Raw genomic sequence first — 18,993 nt, forward strand, 5'->3', positions numbered from 1 at the left:
CACAGTCAACTATAACTACACTTACAGAATCTACTTCAACTGGAGGACAACCTTCAACCATATCTGATGCAACACAGTCAACTACAACCATAGTGATGGAATCAACTACAGATTCAACCTCAGCTGGAGTTACACAGACAACTATAACTGGAGTGACACCATTAACTACCAGTGGTGTAACAGAATCAATGTCAACTGGTGGAACAGAATCAACTTCAATTACAGCAACACAATCAACCATGACCGGTGCAATACAATCATCTTCAACTGAAGCAACAGAATCAACTACATTTGTTGTGACACAATCAACTACAACTAGTGCAACAGATTCAACAACAGTCCAACAGAATCCAACACAGTCAACTATAACTACACTTACAGGATCTACTTCAACTGGAGGACAAACTTCAACCATATCTGATGCAACACAGTCAACTACAACCATAGTGATGGAATCAACTACAGATTCAACCTCTACTGGAGTTACACAGTCAACTATAACTGGAGTGACACAATTAACTACCACTGGTGTAACAGAATCAATGTCAACTGGTGGAACAGAATCAACTTCAACTACAGCAACACAATCAACCATTCCTGGTGCAACACAATCATCTTCAACAGAAGCAACAGAATCAACAACATCTGTTGTGGCTCAATCAACTACAACTACTGCAACAGATTCAACAACAGTCCAACAGAATCCAACACAGTCAACTATAACTACACTTACAGAATCTACTTCAACTGGAGGACAACCTTCAACCATATCTGATGCAACACAGTCAACTACAACCATAGTGATGGAATCAACTACAGATTCAACCTCAGCTCGAGTTACACAGACAACTATAACTGGAGCGACACCATTAACTACCACTGGTGTAACAGAATCAATGTCAACTGGTGGAACAGAATCAACTTCAACTACAGAAACACAATCAACCATTCCTGGTGCAACACAATCATCTTCAACAGAAGCAACAGAATCAGCAACATCTGTTGTGGCACAATCAACTACAACTACTGCAACAGATTCAACATCAGTCCAACAGAATCCAACACAGTCAACTATAACTACACTTACAGAATCTACTTCAACTGGAGGACAACCTTCAACCATATCTGATGCAACACAGTCAACTACAACCATAGTGATGGAATCAACTACAGATTCAACCTCAGCTCGAGTTACACAGACAACTATAACTGGAGCGACACCATTAACTACCACTGGTGTAACAGAATCAATGTCAACTGGTGGAACAGAATCAACTTCAACTACAGAAACACAATCAACCATTCCTGGTGCAACACAATCATCTTCAACAGAAGCAACAGAATCAGCAACATCTGTTGTGGCACAATCAACTACAACTACTGCAACAGATTCAACAACAGTCCAACAGAATCCAACACAGTCAACTATAACTACACTTACAGAATCTACTTCAACTGGAGGACAACCTTCAACCATATCTGATGCAACACAGTCAACTACAACCATAGTGATGGAATCAACTACAGATTCAACCTCAGCTGGAGTTACACAGACAACTATAACTGGAGTGACATCATTAACTACCAGTGGTGTAACAGAATCAATGTCAACTGGTATAACAGAATCAACTTCAATTACAGCAACACAATCAACCATGACCGGTGCAATACAATCATCTTCAACTGAAGCAACAGAATTAACTACATTTGTTGTGACACAATCAACTACAACTAGTGCAACAGATTCAACAACAGTCCAACAGAATCCAACAAAGTCAACTATAACTACACTTACAGGATCTACTTCAACTGGAGGACCACCTTCAACCATTTCTGATGCAACATCGTCAACTACAACCATAGTGATAGAATCAACTACAGATTCAACCTCTACTGGAGTTACACAGCCAACTATAACTGGAGTGACACAATTAACTACCACTGGTGTAACAGAATCAATGTCAACTGGTATAACAGAATCAACTTCAACTACAGCAACACAATCAACCATTCCTGGTGCAACACAATCATCTTCAACTGAAGCATCAGAATCAACAACATCTGTTGTGGCACAATCAACTACAACTAGTGCAACAGAATCAACAACAGGCCAACAGAATCCAACACAGTCAACTATGACTACACTTACAGAATCTACTTCAACTGGGGGACCACCTTCAACCATATCTGATGCAACACAGTCAACTACAACCATAGTGATGGAATCAACTACAGATTCAACCTCTACTGGAGTTACACCGTCAACTATAACTGGAGTGACACAATTAACTACCACTGGTGTAACAGAATCAATGTCAACTGGTGGAACAGAATCAACTTCAATTACAGCAACACAATCAACCATGACCGGTGCAATACAATCATCTTCAACTGAAGCAACAGAATCAACTACATCTGTTGTGTTACAATCAACTACAACTAGTGCAACAGATTCAACAACAGTCCAACAGAATCCAACACAGTCAACTATAACTACACTTACAGAATCTACTTCAACTGGAGGACCACCTTCAACCATGTCTGATGCAACACAGTCAACTACAACCATAGTGATGGAATCAACAACAGATACAACCTCTACTGGAGTTACACAGTCAACTATAACTGGAGTGACACAATTAACTACCACTGGTGTAACAGAATCAACGTCAACTGGTGGAACAGAATCAGCTTCAACTGCAGCAACACAATCATCTTCGACTGAAGCTACAGAATCAACTACATTTGTTGTGACACAATCAATTACAACTAGGGCAACTACAACTGGAGCAACACAGACAACCTTAACTACAGCAACAGAGTCTACATCAGCGGGAGGACCACTTTCAACTACAGGTGATGCAACACAATCAACATCAACTGGAGCACCACAATCAACCATATCTGGATCGACACAATCAACTACAGCTGATGCACCACAATCATCTTCAACTGAAGCAATAGAAACAACTACATTTCCTGTGACACTATCAACTACAACTGGAGCAACTACAACTGGAGCAACACAGTCAACCACAACTACAGCAACAGAATCCATTTCAACTGGAGTACCACAGTCAACCACAGGTGATGCAACAGAATCCACATCAACTGATCCACCACAATCAACCATATCTGGTAGAACACAATCAACTACAACCAAAATAACAGAATCAACTATAGAATCAACCTCAATTGGAGTTACACAATCAACCATAACTGGAGCAACACAATCAACTACCACTGGTGTAACAGAATCAACTGTATCGGGTGCAACACAATCAAATACTAACAAAGTGACGGAATCAACTACAGAATCAACCTCAACTGAAGTTACACAGTCAAACATAACAGGTGTGACACAATTAACTATCACTGGTGTATCAGAATCAACTACAAGTGGTGGAACACAATCAACTTCAATTGCAGCAACACAATCAACCATGTTTGGTGTAACACAACGATCTTCAACTGAAGCAACAGAATCAACTACAAATAGAGCAACAGAATCAACAACAACTGGAGTGACACAGTCAACCTTAACTACAGCAACAGAATCTACTTCAACTGGAGGACCACAATCAACCATATCTGGTACAACACAGTCAACTACAACCATAGTAACAGAATCAACTACTGAATCAACTTCAACTGGAGTTACACAGTCCACCATAACTGAAGCGACACAATTAACTACCACTGGTGTAACAGAATCACCTACAACTAGTGGAACACAATCAACTTCAACTGCAGCAACACAATCAACTTCAACGGCAGCAACACAATCAACCATGACTGGTACGACACAGCTATCTCTAACTGAGGCTACAGAATCAACTACATTTGTTGTGACACAATCAACTACAACTGGAGCGACACAGTCAACCTTAACTATGGCAAGAGAATCTTCTTCAACTGGAGTGCCACATTCAACTACAAGTGATGCAACACAATCAACTACAACCGAATCAACCTCAACTGGAGCTACACAGTCAACCATAACTGGAGCGACACAATTAACTACCACTGGTGTAACAGAATTGACCATATCTGGTGCAACACAATCGACTACAACTGAAGTGACGGAATCAACTACAATTGAAGTACCACAATCATCTACAATTGATGCAACAGAATCAACTACAGTTGTAGAATCACAATCAACCGTATCTGGTGCAACATTAACAACCACAACTGGGGGAATACAATCATCTACCACTGAAACACCACAGTCGCTTACAACTGGTGCATTAGAGTCAATTCTAACTGGAGTGACACAATCAGTCACAACCGGAGCAACTCTGTTAACTACAAACAAAGAGACACTGTCAACTTTGAGTGCAATACCACCATCTACCATGACTAGTACAATTCAGTCACCAACAACTACATCACAATCTAACATAACTCAAGTAACACAATCCACAATGCTTGGCTCAACAAGTACCACTGTAATTGGAGCAAAGCTATCAACAACAGTCATATTTTCTACTTCTCCACACTCAACATGTCAGTGTGTATGCTTACCACTTACAACTGGAGAGCCACAATCAGTCTTTAATACAACAACCTCAACTCCAGCCACAACAACTACAACTACCCTAGCCCCTACCACAATGACTATAATGACTCCATCCACTACCACCACCAGCTCAACTCCAGCCACAACAATTACAACTACCCTAGCCCCTACCACAATGACTATAACGACTCCATCCACTACTACCACCACCACCTCAACTCCAGCCACAACAACTACAACTATCCTAGCCCCTACCACAATGACTATAACGACTCCATCCACTACTACCACCACCACCTCAACTCCAGCCACAACAACTACAACTATCCTAGCCCCTACCACAATGACTATAACGACTCCATCCACTACTACCACCACCACCTCAACTCCAGCCACAACAACTACAACTACCCTAGCCCCTACCACAATGACTATAATGACTCCATCCACTACCACCACCAGCTCAACTCCAGCCACAACAATTACAACTACCCTAGCCCCTACCACAATGACTATAACTACTCCATCCACTACTACCACCACCACCACCACCACCACCACCACCACAACAACAACCACTACAATTAGACCAACATCACGTCCAGCTTTTATAATAGTAATGCGGGTTGTCCTTGTCATAGTATTTCAGCCAGCGCTTAACAACTCACAGAGTGTAGAGTTCCAGCAACAAGCAAGAACTTTTCAAAATGCAGTAAGTATTCCTAGCTCAGAGTCAGACTTGGTATGCTGCAAGCAATGATAGGATGCGTATTGTATTGAAAAGTAAAGATTTAATCAAGAATTACGATTTTCAAAAATGAATTATGTCACACACATTGTAACCGCAGGGAAACAAATTGGAAATGCAAACCACTACAATGCATCAAATATAGGCTATGATTATGAGGCTTATTGTTAATATAACATTTTCTTTAAAATTCTTCTGTTTCTCTGTCTTTATGAACAGTGTGATTTAATTTATCGACAACGCTATCAAAGTCGGTTTCTGCGAACCATTGTGATAGCGTTCAGGTAAGTCCATCTCAGTGCTCAAAAAAACACAGTGAAAAAGCAAGATATTTCATGAGACTGAGACCATCTACCATGACAAGTGTAATTTGACTAGTGCAACTCAGTCACCTACAGCTACAGTAGTACACCACAATCCAACATAACTCGAGTAACACAATCCACAATGTTTGGCTCATCACATACCACTGCAACTGGAGCAAAGTTCCAGCAACAAGCAAAAACTATTGAAATTAATACTTGAAAAGTATCATTCACTCAGAATCAGACATGACACATATCTTACCTTACCTAGTCATAAGGACATGCACATGCAGGTGAAAAGGCAAGCATAGACTCAAACAATAAATCCAAAGTTTGTATGCTTCAAGCAATGATAGGTTGCATTTTGTATTGAAATGTAATGGTTAATTAAGTAAGATTTTCATCAAGAATTAAGATCCTTCAAATCCTTTTAATTTTTTACAGACTGTCTCGAAATCGACTGGACAATGTTGAGACAGATTTCAACCTTGTGTTCAATGACACTTCACCTGAACGCCTCCCTGACAGCAGCGATGTTGTTGAAACCTTGGCTAAAGCCATAATCAACTCAACTTCAGGCTTTAATCTGACTGTGGTTCCTGGTTCCATATCTGTTACAAGTGAGTAATTATTCCTTGAAAATATATAATAACAAAGGGTTTAGAACAATGAATGAACAATACAAAATCGGGCCTAGATCGGGCCTCGGTACTTACACTACTTCATAAGCTGTGTCTCATTTCAGGGGCTGGATGCTTCGGAGCATTCGTGCTACCTAGCACCGGTCTTCTGTGACCGCATAGACCCGACCTAGCTGGACCAACGGTTTTTTAAACGGGACGGTCTAGCCCAGGGGTCGGCAACCCAAAATGTTCAAAGAGCCATTTTGGACCAAAAAAACAAAAAACAAATCTGTCTGGAGCCGCAAAAAATGAAAAGCCTTATGTAAGCCTTATATGAAGGCAACACAGGCTGTACGTGTATATTATCTATATTAGCCTACTATCAAAATAAAGTAGCCTAGGCTACAACGAGGCTACATATTATGAGCTTTCATGATGAAATGTTTTTCCCTGCAGCGCATCTCGGAGAGAATGACACACCACGTGACTACTCCACTATGGTGATCTAAGTTCAACTTCGTGTAATCACCATCCGTGAACCGTTGTTTTCCACGTTTTAATATCTCTCAGGTTGCAACAAAATTTCTCCAGAAGTAGGCTACTGCAACCGCACTTTTTCTCTCAGTCCCAACTGGGTAGTTGGCTGCAAATGTAGCATGCCTTCCCCGAAAATGTCTTTCTAAATGTCTTTCTCTTTTTGTCGTTCGCCAACTTCTCATTACAAAGCAAACATGCAGGCAATCCTTCCGCAATGGCAATGAAAGCAAATGATTCGGTCCATTCTGCCTTAAATTCTCTGATCTTATTAGCTATCTTTCTCTTGTCCATGGTATGGCCCATGCTGACACACCCGCCGGTTTGTTTACAGCCATAGGTTTACAGCCACCTGCCTGGCACGGCGCCGCCCTGAAACGTGTGTCGCAGGCTATCAAATCTTCGTTGAGAGAACTGTTTAACTTTAATACTTATTATGCACATTTTTACAACATTGGAAAACGTTAAGAATGTTTGTCCTCATACAGAAACCATATTAAAACAAACAAACACAAATTCCCCCTTTCATTTTCATACATTTTTGAAGACGCTCAGGGAGCCACCAGGGTGGTGCTAAAGAGCCGCATGCGGCTCCAGAGCCGCAGGTTGCCGACCCCTGGTCTAGCCCAAAAGAACGGCTCTGTTACGTTATGAGTCCGAGCTTGGCCTACTGATCTGTCAAACTCATGTAGGCTACGTGAAAAGCATCCTTTCAACACGCCCATGTCATCAAAACATGTTACATTTAACTCATAGGCTACAACAGTACAACATGCTACTACTGACTGAGAACAATCATCTATTCGATGTTTTATTTTTTATTTAGCAGACGCTTAGAATAACATTCAGTGCAGAGGAAACGCTAACAAGGAATTAATGTGGCATAGGCAATGGCAATCTTATTTTATTATAAGACTAGTCAAAACAGTGATAGGAGGATAGCCTATATGGCCATATTCTATGCGTGCCTTGTCCATCTCCAATTTAAAATAATTTGTTAAACCACCGGCTAAAAGCGGCCACACAACTGTCGCATTAGGCTATTTTCAAGAGATGGCTATTTCAAAGGGAGTTGGATATAGCGTTCATGTGAGTAGCCTTGCCCTTTTTCTTTCTACCCTGGTTAAAACCAAACTTTACAGGTAGGGTACAGATGGGCATGGCTAGCGTAATTGCTTCCGCTGCTTGACATAATTTCAAAAACATCGGAGGGAATATAACAGGAGTTTAGATAACTGGCTATGGAATTGCAGGATAACGAGCTGTGATCAGCTGATGTGAACTTATGCTGGTCGTTTGCAGGCTTAAATGCATAACTATTGGACTTCGTCGTTAACTGACCTAGCTTGTAGCTCCATTGCAACGTTGACAAACGTCATTGAGGCTCAGCTGATGATCATATCCATGTTATCCATTTAGCAGAAGTTGATCGTCTCTTGCGCAAGTGCTGTTTGTAGGTTTATATCATGTTTATAGGCTATCTCTTTTCATATCTCGATCATGCACAAAGCATCACATGCATTTGCCACATAACATAGATCGACAAAGTAGGTTACTCTATTGGATTGCCCTGAGGAAGACCCGCTCCTGTTGAAGGGCAGTCTCAACGGCAGAAGATGCGCTCTCATATAAGTCGAAACGCGCTAACTTTATCCAATGAAATAAAGGATTTTAAAAAAAATTTTCACTTAATCGGTGTGCCTCGGACCTCTGACTAGCCTACTGCCTTCTACAAACTTTATCACCAAGAAACTTTACATAGGCTACAGGACAGTCGCAGTTTGTTTCAATTCTATTTTTGTCCGTTCCCGAAGAGCTGTTTTTTACTTTAATTAAGCGACCCAACGCAACACTCCTTTTCTCTCTCTCTCTCTCTCTCTCTCTCTCTCTCTCTCTCTCTCTCTCTCTCTCTCTCTCTCTCTCTCTTTCTACGTTAGGCATTCTATTATTGCAGGTTTACAATTAGTGATCAGAGTTGCTTTCATTAGGCTTAGGCTACTGATTATAGCATACAAGAAAACTATCTCCAGCGGCATCGTGTGTGCAGGCTGTGGTTAATTCAGGCTACACATTTTTTTTAACTGATGGAATTGTATTTGCTACTTAATTTGCTAGGGACACATTTGTAATCTATCAAATTTAATCTAGTTTCCATTAGGCTAGATGTCACCAACACATGCTTTAAGAAACATTTGGTGGATGTCATTCACCCTTGGACTTTACGCAAACGGCCATCAACTAGCATTACGATCTTCTAGTGGGAACCAATTATAATAGACTAGCCTAGGCCTACTCACTAGTGATTATCTGAGCATAATGTTAATTGGCATATGACTTGATAAACCATTTGAAAGTGAAAGGCCAAATGTTTGAGCTTTATTTAGGAAGTGATTATTTTGATAGCCTACGGCAGGCCTATTCAACTAGCGGCCCGCGGGCCAGATGTGGCCCGCTTCAAATTTCCTGTGGCCCGCGTGTCTCGTCATGAGAATGAACTCGCTTTGACGGGTGTGCATAGATCTTCATATGATTGGCGAGTAGCGCACTGTCGGCCCGCCCCTATTGGCCAGACTAATTCTTTCAGTTATCTTCACTCAGAGAACACAGCACATCACTACACAAACTGACATTTCCAAATGTGTAACTAGTTTTAAATGTTGATTAAATTACGATTTCTTACCGCCAAAGATTCTAAACCTCGAGCGTGCGCAAATCAAAAATGTTACAATCATACCCGGTCTCCGTTCCTCCGAGCCCTCGGGAAAGTTAGTGAAGGAGCTGTGGTTTGTAGAGAATTGCCTCTTGACTTTATATTCGTTCTTTACAGCGATGGATTCGTTGCACAATAAACATGAAAGTCTCGTACTTGTTGCAGAGGGTAAAATGAACGATTCTTGTTGTCAATTAGACGTTTCTTTAGACAGAGCCATCTTCACTCCACTCGTGGGAATGTTATTGTTTGTGATTTGCGCAGGCTCGAAGTTTAGAATCTTTGGCGGTAAGAAATCGTGAAATAGATAAACAGAGGCAGAGCTGGCATTACTTTTTCTTTAAATTCAATGCTACGTATATTTGAGAGATTGGCGCTGTAGGCTACTGTGTGTGTTTGAAACACTTATGAGCCTAATTATCTTGAAGTAGGCTAGTTAAATCAACACTGCATTTTTTCCCACTGATGCATGATATGGCAGCTATCAGACATTAGGTATGAAATACTATGAGCCTGGGTGTTTTCAAATACTTGTATAGTTTGTGTGGCAGCCTATCACCTGTCTGAGAAGATTTTTTTATGGATATGGATAATAGGCTATGTTCATAGTTTCTATGCCAGTGTATAAAATTCAATTTAATTGAACTGAATTTTACTCTGATTTGATCAAATATTGTTGGATACAATTATTTTGCGGCATCTTATTTTATGCGGCCCCTGAAAACCCAGTGATTTTTCCATTCGGCCCTCTTGGTACTGAAGTTGAATAGCCCTGGCCTACGGAAATCGGCGACATCGTTTAAGCATAGTTCACATTTCAAAAACTTATTTTGAAACTGAGACTTAACTGAATATATATAATAACTTCATTTAAATATTATTATAACGTTTATTAAATGTTTAAGTGTAGGCTACTCCTCTGCTGACTATCTCGCCAACTCAATGAAACTCAATGAAACGTCATAAACGTATCGAATCTTGGTGGCCAGGTAGGCCGCGAAGCATACATCCGATGCACACTCCGTTTCGGGGAAAAGAAGGCTGGGTTTGTCGGCCGGATTCGAAGGAGCCCACGGAATGGGACAGTACTAGGCGCGCCACTATGACGCAACCGGTCTACGAATCCGGCCTTAGAACCACGCAGCCCCTGGAATGAGACACAGCTATAGTGTGTATGTGTGTGTGTCTTTTCCAGGTGAACCCCTCTCAAGAGCCATTCCCCTGTTCCGTACCAATGACACGTTTATTGCAGATCTTTCCGAATCCACTTCCGAAGCCTTCCGTGTCAGAGCTTCACTCATTAAAACCGAGGTATTGTAGCTGCCATGTGTTGTGATGAGTTTTTGCTAATGGTCTTTACTGTTTCTGAAATTTACTGAACAAAAATATTGAGACATTTACACATTAGTTTACAATTTACACAAGTTTCATGTGAGTTCTCCAAAAACTGTATTTGTGCAGTTTCTCAAAATATTTATCGGTAAGCACTAGGGTGTGCATCTCTGCCTTGTAAGACGATTCAATCTAGATACATATGCTATGCATTTTTCTACATTTAAATACAGAATGATTTGGTGCCATTGACCGGTTCAGAGTACATTTAAACTGATCCAGGGGTTTGTTTTCCGATGCACTCATATTGTTAACATTCAAAATAGTTACCAATACATATCGGTGAATCTTTACACCCCTAGTGAGCATCTTTACATTTAGTTCACGGGCATCAGTTCTGGTGGAAATTCTCACAATCAACGTGCCAGTGTAATCTCCCTCAAAACTCATGTAGTCAGTTGCATTGTGTTTTCTAACAAAATTACATTTTCTGCTGCTTTTATTGCGACCAGTCCATGGGACATCTGTCTAATAATCATGCCTATTTTCCTATGCCACAAGTGTCAAGAGGATTAATTATCATGGCAAAGTGCTCACTAACAACAAGTGAGCACTTGTTGCACAAACAAAATTTGGGAGAAATAAACATTTCATGTGCTTGAAAGAAATCTTTCACATTTTCCTTCAATTCTTGAAAATCTATAGCAAAACAAAAGTGTTATATTTCATTTTGTCAAGCAATTGTTAGCCATTTAAACTTGTTTCCTGTCCCTTTGTGCCTTTATGACATCTATAGCTTGAGCCATTCTTTGTTGAAGACTTTCAGCCAGATTTCATAAGCCTGACACCAACAAGATTCAGGTAACCTTAAAACACACTGGGGAAAATCCTATAGATAATTGTGTGTGTGTGTGTGTGTGTGTGTGTGTGTGTGTGTGTGTGTGTGTGTGTGTGTGTGTGTGTGTGTGTGTGTGTGTGTGTGTGTGTGTGTGTGTGTGTGTGTGTGTGTGTGTGTGTGTGTGTGTAGACTGTTTGTATAGATAGGAAGAAATGTGACAAATGTTCATCTTAATTAAGCTTATTGTTTGGGTTTTCCCTTTTTCTTTCACCAGCAATGGATCAATTATCCATATGACGGACATTATTGTGACCGCCAACTCCACATTCCCCAGTGATACACAGATTATTGCCACCTTGACCAGAGCTGCAGAGAGTGGAACTTTGTCAATTACCATCATCTCCATCAGTGGCACAGGTAAGCAGATGTGTTTTAAAACTCAAGTGATTTTCTCCATTCTAGTCCACATATACTGCTACTATTTGCATAATATGCATGCTACCTACTGATCAGGATAATAATAATAATAATAATAATAATAATAGAAATCATGATCATGAATATAAAAAAATATTGTAAATTGTAAAATATCACTAGAAGAGTGGTTCTGTGCAACAAGCGTGGTTGCTACAGCAAAGGTACTTTCCCTTTTGTACAATACAAAATGCTTTTTGTTTTGCATTTTGAGTCTGTGCCTCCTTTATTGTCTTCCCCATTTCTTCCCCAGCAACAACTATTACTACACTAGCCCCTGTCGCAATGACTACAACAACTCCTACCACACCTACAACTACTACTACCACACCTACAAGTACTACTACCACCACCACCACCACCACCACCACCACCACAACAACAACAACCACAACAACAACAACAGCTAGCACGACAACTAGACCACCATCACGTCCAGCTTTTATAATAGTAATTCGGGTTGTCCTTGTCATAGTATTTCAGCCAGCTCTTTCTGATCCACAGAGCTTAGCATTCCAGCAACAAGCAAGACCTATTGAAAATGCAGTAAGTATTCCTCACTCAGAATCAGATATGACACATGAAAGGAATTTACCTCCAGTCATTAGCTCACAAAACAAGGACATGCAGGTGACACGAAAAAGAAGTACAAAGTCAAACAATAAATCCCAAGTGTATGTTGCAAGCAATGTTGCATTTTGTATGGAAATGTAATGGTTAATTAGTAAGTAAGTAAGTAAAACTGAATCAAGAATTAAGATTTTTACAATTATGTTATGTCACACACATTGTAACCACATGGAAACAACGTGAAAATGTTAACTGCTAAAATGCATCAAATGTAGCCTATGATTATGAAGCTTATTGTTTCAAGAACATTTTCTTTAAAATTCTTCTCTGTTTCTGTGTCTTTGTGAACAGTGTGACTTAATCTATCGACAACGCTATCAAAGTCGGTTTCTGCGGACCATTGTGATAGCATTCAGGTAAATCCATGTCGTTGCTTAAGACCACAATGAAAAAATGCAAGGTACTTCATGAGACTGAGACAAATCCTTTAACATTTTTACAGGCTGTCTCGAAATCGAATGGACAATGTTGAGACAGATGTTGACCTTGTGTTCAATGACACTTCACCTGAACCCCTCCCTGAAAGCAGCGATGTTGTTGAAACCTTGGCTCAAGCCATAAATGACTCAAATTCAGGCTTTAATCTGACTGTGGTTCCTGGTTCCATATCTGTGACAAGTGAGAAAATTATAATTCTTTCAAGACTGTTAATAGAGAGGTTAGAACAATGTTTCTAACTGACAGTTCCGGTCCTTGATTATGATTGGCTGAATCACTCGAGTCTGTAGTTTACACTGATTTTAGAACAACTAAGGGGGTTTTAGGCACCCCACTTGTGTGTTGTGCCTACCAACGCCCCTTAGCTGTTCTAAAATGAGTGTAATCTACGGCCTCTTGGGGCTTATTGCTTAAAGGGACACTTCACCGATTAGCTTTGTATCTTTAGAAAACCAGTCATGTTTTTGAATGGTCGTGCATCATTCCCTCAGTTTGCCTTGAGATGGGAGAAATACGGATTTCAATGTTGGACTTCCTGCTTTCAATGATGTAAAAATCATCATTTTACATCATTGAAAGCAGGAAGTTCTATTCACGGATTTCATTGAAATCCGTATTTCTCCCATCTCAAGGAAAACTGAGGGAATGATACACGACCATTCAAAAACATAACTGGTTTTCTAAAGATACAAAGCTTAATGCTAATCGGTGAAGTGTCCCTTTAAAATGAATAATAATGCATCTGATTCAGATTTGGTCCAGTCTGTACTCACACTACTTCATAAAATCTATGTGTGTGTGTGTGTGTGTGTTTTCCAGGTGAACCCCGCTCAAGAGCCATTCCCCAGTTCCGTACCAATGACACGTTTATTGCTGATCTTTCGGTTTCCACTTCCGAAGCCTTCCGCTCCAGAGCCTCACTCATTAAAACAGAGGTATAGCTGCCGTCAGTGATATGATTTGCTGATTATTGTTTCTGAAATTACACTGAGTAAAATCTTAACACATTTGTTTTCCTTCCCATGTTTCATGTGAGTTGAAGTAAAATATCAAACATTTCTTCAATACACACAAAATGTGTATTTGTGTACAAATTTGTCAAAATCTTCATCAGCGAGCACCTGTACAATCAGTTCACATGGAATTTTCCAGTCATGTCAGGTCACTCTCCCTCAAAACCTGTGTTTTCTAACAAAATGGTACATTTTAGAGTGACCTTTTATTGTGATTTAATTTGATATTTGATATGCCACAAGGTTCGAGTGGATGGATTATCATGGCGAAGTGTTCACAAAATCTGATAAAAAAAAATTGTGCATAAAAGAAATATATCATATCGTTCATATTTTACAATTCACGAAAAACAAAAGTGTTGTATTAAAATGTTGTTCCGCATGTATTAGCAATCCATTTAAAGTTGTTTTTTCTCTCTTTGTGCCTTTACAACATCTATAGCTTGAGCCATTTTTTGTTGAAGACTTTCAGCCAGATTTCATAAGCCTGACACCAACAAGCTTCAGGTAACCAACATAAAGCTACACATTGGGGAGGGGATCATACAGATACAGTATTTGTGTGTGTTAGACTGTATTTGTAGATAGGAAGACAAAGTCATCTTAATTATTTTTTGTTTACCTTTTCCTTTCACCAGCAATGGATCAATTATCCATATGACGGACATTTTTGTGAGCGCCAACTCCACATTCCCCAATGACACACAGATTATCGCCACCTTGACCAGAGCTGCAGAGAGTGGAAATTTGTCAATTACCATCATCTCCATCAATGGCACAGGTAAGCAGATGTGTTTTAAAAACCAAGTGATCTTCTGTTCAATAAGCATGTGGCTGCTACTATTGATACAAAATGCTTTTTAATTAGCATATTGTCCGCACTAACTACCTCCTTTGTTCTCTTCCCCATTACACACACACACATACACACACACACACACACACACACACACACACACACACACACACACACACACACACACACACAGCGGTGTCAGCAGGTGAACTCAGCAACAAGATTAACCTCTTGAGTGCCCTTGGGCTTACCTTCATATCACTCTATGTGGGTCTGCCCTGGTGACCTTTGAGATCTCTCACCTGACCTTGCTGGCGCAGACTTTTATTGTGAAGAGAAATCTTTGACCATCACCCTTGGATCATCATTGTTGGAGGAGTTCATCCATACTCCTACTTTCAGCATTCAGGAGACCGGATATGACTCCTACTCCCTGCAAACATCACATCAAAAATGGCACGTCTGTTTTTCCTTGTTGTTGCAAGGTTTGAAAAATGTATTTACTTTAAAGTCTTTTTTTGTTTTGTTTAAATAAATTTTGCGTTGTATGAAGGAGAGGCAAATGTAGCATACTTCAAATCACATACACAGGACATCTGTCTTAGCATTGATTTATTGTTGACTCATAACTCTTTGTTTCAATAAACACTTTGTTAGTTGCACTGATATGTCATTTTGAGCATCATGCCTCTGGGTATTTATGGCACACTCTATTGTATTCACTCTTACTCTTGATTCATTTATTTATTTTATTTTTATTTTTATTTGATAGGGACAGTGCTCATTAATCAACAGACAAGTCACTTGCCGTAAACAAGCCAGAGTTAGTTGCAAGAGCTCATTTTCATCTGTTGTCCCTAGCCAGATCTTAAAGGCACCCTAAAATATTTACTTGCTTCTGTTCCCCCCAGATTTGGTGATTTGCTTCAGCTTAAAACCCATTCATTGTCTCAACAATAAACAATGTCTGAACAAAAGTCTGAAGTTCCTCATTCATTCTTCTTCCCTATTTTTTTATATTCTACCCAAGTATCCAGTATTTTGGCAGAGATACATGCACTGCTTGAAATGCTGGTGCAAGAAGACAATAGACTAGTCTGGGAAGCAGACAAAATTGGCATAGGTTAATGCCAATTACATAATTATTGAATTATATGCTTGATCAAAAACAATGTTACCTTCCAAGACAGGTGTGGTCAGTGTTCATGACATGATCTTGACACTGGTATGCCACCTTCCTTCCTTGTTCACTCAGGTGTTGACAGGTGATGATTAACAGGGTCTCGGTTTTCCTTTGTCTCCATGCCACTGGTATGTCAGCCATTCTCAAATATCAACAACTTATAGCTCCTTGGTAGATACCCATCACAATGCTAATAAACAATCCTGCTGGGTGAGTTCAGTGTCAGCATTTTATAATCTTAAACTGCGGGAAGTTTAACACAAATTACTTACAGTATGCTTCTGCAGATTATACGGCTCGTTTCCCTTGAGAGTGTTCGGGGTAAAACTTGTCCAGCTTGTTGTGAACTTGTCCAGCTACCTGCCCTTGCTCGGTCCTCTCAGTTCTTGTGTTTCCATAAGAATTGAAGAACCCTGATGAAACTCGCCAGCCTCTGGAAGTTTGTCACAGGACACACCATGCAGCTTTTCCTTCACGATCCAGTGACCACACTGGATGTAGTCAGAAACAAAAGCATGCCTAGGTGCGTGCATGTGTGTCTGTCTTCATGCGTGTGTGTGTGTGTGTGTGTGAGAGAGAGAGTGAGGGCAAAAAAGTTTTTTTTACAAATCACAGTCCTACTCTATATGGCTATATGTCATGATAAATATTTGTTTTAACAAAAACACATATGCCACAATTATTTGCACCCCAAGACAATATTATACATAAAAAGTATCAGAAGCTTCTTTCCATTTATATTCAGCTTCTTTAAACAGTATCTTTTTTCACTAAGGTATAAAAATAAATTGATGCAGTTGTCAAATCTAGCATTTTTCAACATGGAAAAGAAAAGAGAATACAATCAATTAAAATAAAAGGAAAGTATGCTGACCTTTATAAATCAGAGAATGGCAAAAAACAAAAGAAAAGCCCAGTTAAAACAAAAAATTAAATGGTCACAGTCAGCTAGAAATGAGACAGGCTTGCTTGGATTATCCTGGATTATCATGTTTATCTTGCCCCAACACACAGTGAGGATTATGGTAAAAGAAGCAAACAATTCCATAAATACCACTGTTGGAGAGTAAGGTTAGCGTGGAACCAATGTTCAACTTGGTAAAACTTTTGAAAGCGCAACACAAACGCATTCAATTGTCAGTTTAGGCAAACCGGTTGAGTTACTTAGGAACGAGGTTGCTTCGTTACTCTGTATGATCCCTGTTTAAAGGCCTTTCCTGTCGTTTAATCACAAATTTAAATGAGAGGAGTTACTGAATGCTACAATGACCACAACTGTGGTCAATAAAAATTGCATTCTTTTGTAAGAAATGCTCTAGATAGGTTTGGCTACATAGAAGAACGACTGTAGGCCTACAGAAAAGAGCCCCATGCATAATGACATTTATGCATGATGATATACAGTATATATATATATATATATATATATATATATATTATATATATATTATATATATATATATTATTCCAAAGGCCTTTTTTCAGTGAAAATCTGTCCATCTTTGCCAAGTGGGTCATCATTGGATCATTCAGCTGGTCAATGAACCAAAACACATGTCCAGATCAAAGAAAAAATGGTTTAGTGAACACAAAATCAAGCTTCTGCCATTGCCATCTCAGTCCCATTATTTAAACTCAACAGAAAAACAGTGGGGTGAGTCAAAAAGGAGAATGTGAGGCCCTAGGAATCTGGGCGACATTGCTTGCTTTGTATTCTCCAACAACTGGATTGCAGCATTTCTTCGGGTAACTAGCATAAAACATTATGTGTGTAAATAAGCTTTCACCTGTCCCTCACATTTAATATCAGTGACTGGATGTGAGCAATAAACTAAACAGATCGCTTCAAAACTGATATTAATGAGCTCCGAGATACTGGCACAACAGATCAGTTCAGACAAGCAAATGGAGGGAGGACAAATTCTCTTTGAGACACTGTAGTCATATGATTGTGAGGAGGAAATACTAACTGAATATCTGCTCTCCAAAAACAACACTTTGCTGTCACAGAAGAATTTTGGTATGACAACCACAGGAGTGTTTGCTTTTTTTACACTTTGCTGTGAGAGAAGAATTTCGGTAAGAAAAACACAGGAGTGTTTTTTCTACACACTAAACAGTAAAATACTACTTCCATTTTCCCATTAACACAAACAGTGCTTCAAATTAATTTTTTGGTTTGTTTATTAAAACAACCGCACACTAACTGACAAAGGCTGCATTTCCCAAATACAGTGGGTATAGTAAGTATTCACACCCATGCTAAAGTTGACTAAAAAGAGGAATATAAAATCATCTTTTGAGAATTGATTGTAATGCCTTAATTCAAAAAATTAGTAAAAATCAAACCGTTAAGGACACTCATTTTCTTTGTGACTGAAGAATGTATCGTAAATAGATAAATGTTCTTCCTTAAATACAGGTTGCATAAGTAATTGACCCCTATGTTAAATTCCCATAGGAGCAGGAGGATTTTTTATATGTTTTTATTTTTAAAGGCCAGCTATTTCATGGATCCAGGATATTATGCATCCTGATAAAGTTCCCTTGGCCTTTGAAATTAAAATAGCCCCACATCATCACATACCCTTCACCATAGCTAGAGATTGGCATGGTGCTTTTTCCAGTTAGCCTATTAGCCTGTTTGATGCTCATTGAGCTCAATGCAAATCAAACAGGCTAATAGGCTAACTGGAAAAAGCACCATGCCAATCTCTAGCTATGGTGAAGGGTATGTGATGATGTGGGGCTATTTTAATTTCAAAGGCCAAGGGAACTTTATCAGGATGCATAATATCCTGGATCCATAAAATAGCTGGCCTTTAAAAATAAAAACATATAAAAAAT

General features: G+C 39.5%; 1 protein-coding gene across 2 annotated transcripts; it reads left to right on the forward strand.

The window, feature by feature from the left end:
- The first annotated feature begins 1,134 nt into the window (after positions 1–1,134).
- On the forward strand, positions 1,135–15,934 carry LOC134067875 (mucin-2-like). Of its 2 annotated transcripts, XM_062523339.1 has the most exons (13): positions 1,135–5,234; positions 5,490–5,554; positions 6,020–6,195; positions 10,638–10,753; positions 11,571–11,635; positions 11,887–12,029; positions 12,340–12,632; positions 13,008–13,072; positions 13,159–13,334; positions 13,974–14,089; positions 14,610–14,674; positions 14,806–14,948; positions 15,157–15,934. In XM_062523339.1, the coding sequence occupies exons 1-13, from the start codon at positions 1,158–1,160 to the stop codon at positions 15,246–15,248; spliced, it is 5,592 nt and encodes a 1,863-aa protein (XP_062379323.1). In that variant the 5' UTR covers positions 1,135–1,157; the 3' UTR covers positions 15,249–15,934. The 2 variants fall into 2 exon arrangements, with proteins under 2 accessions (XP_062379323.1, XP_062379324.1); XM_062523340.1 differs by lacking the exons at positions 10,638–10,753; positions 11,571–11,635; positions 11,887–12,029; ... (1 more) ...; positions 13,008–13,072; positions 13,159–13,334.
- The last annotated feature ends 3,059 nt before the right edge of the window (positions 15,935–18,993 follow it).

Source organism: Sardina pilchardus, chromosome 20 (assembly GCF_963854185.1).
Source record: "Sardina pilchardus chromosome 20, fSarPil1.1, whole genome shotgun sequence".
Taxonomy (NCBI): Eukaryota; Metazoa; Chordata; class Actinopteri; order Clupeiformes; family Clupeidae; genus Sardina; species Sardina pilchardus.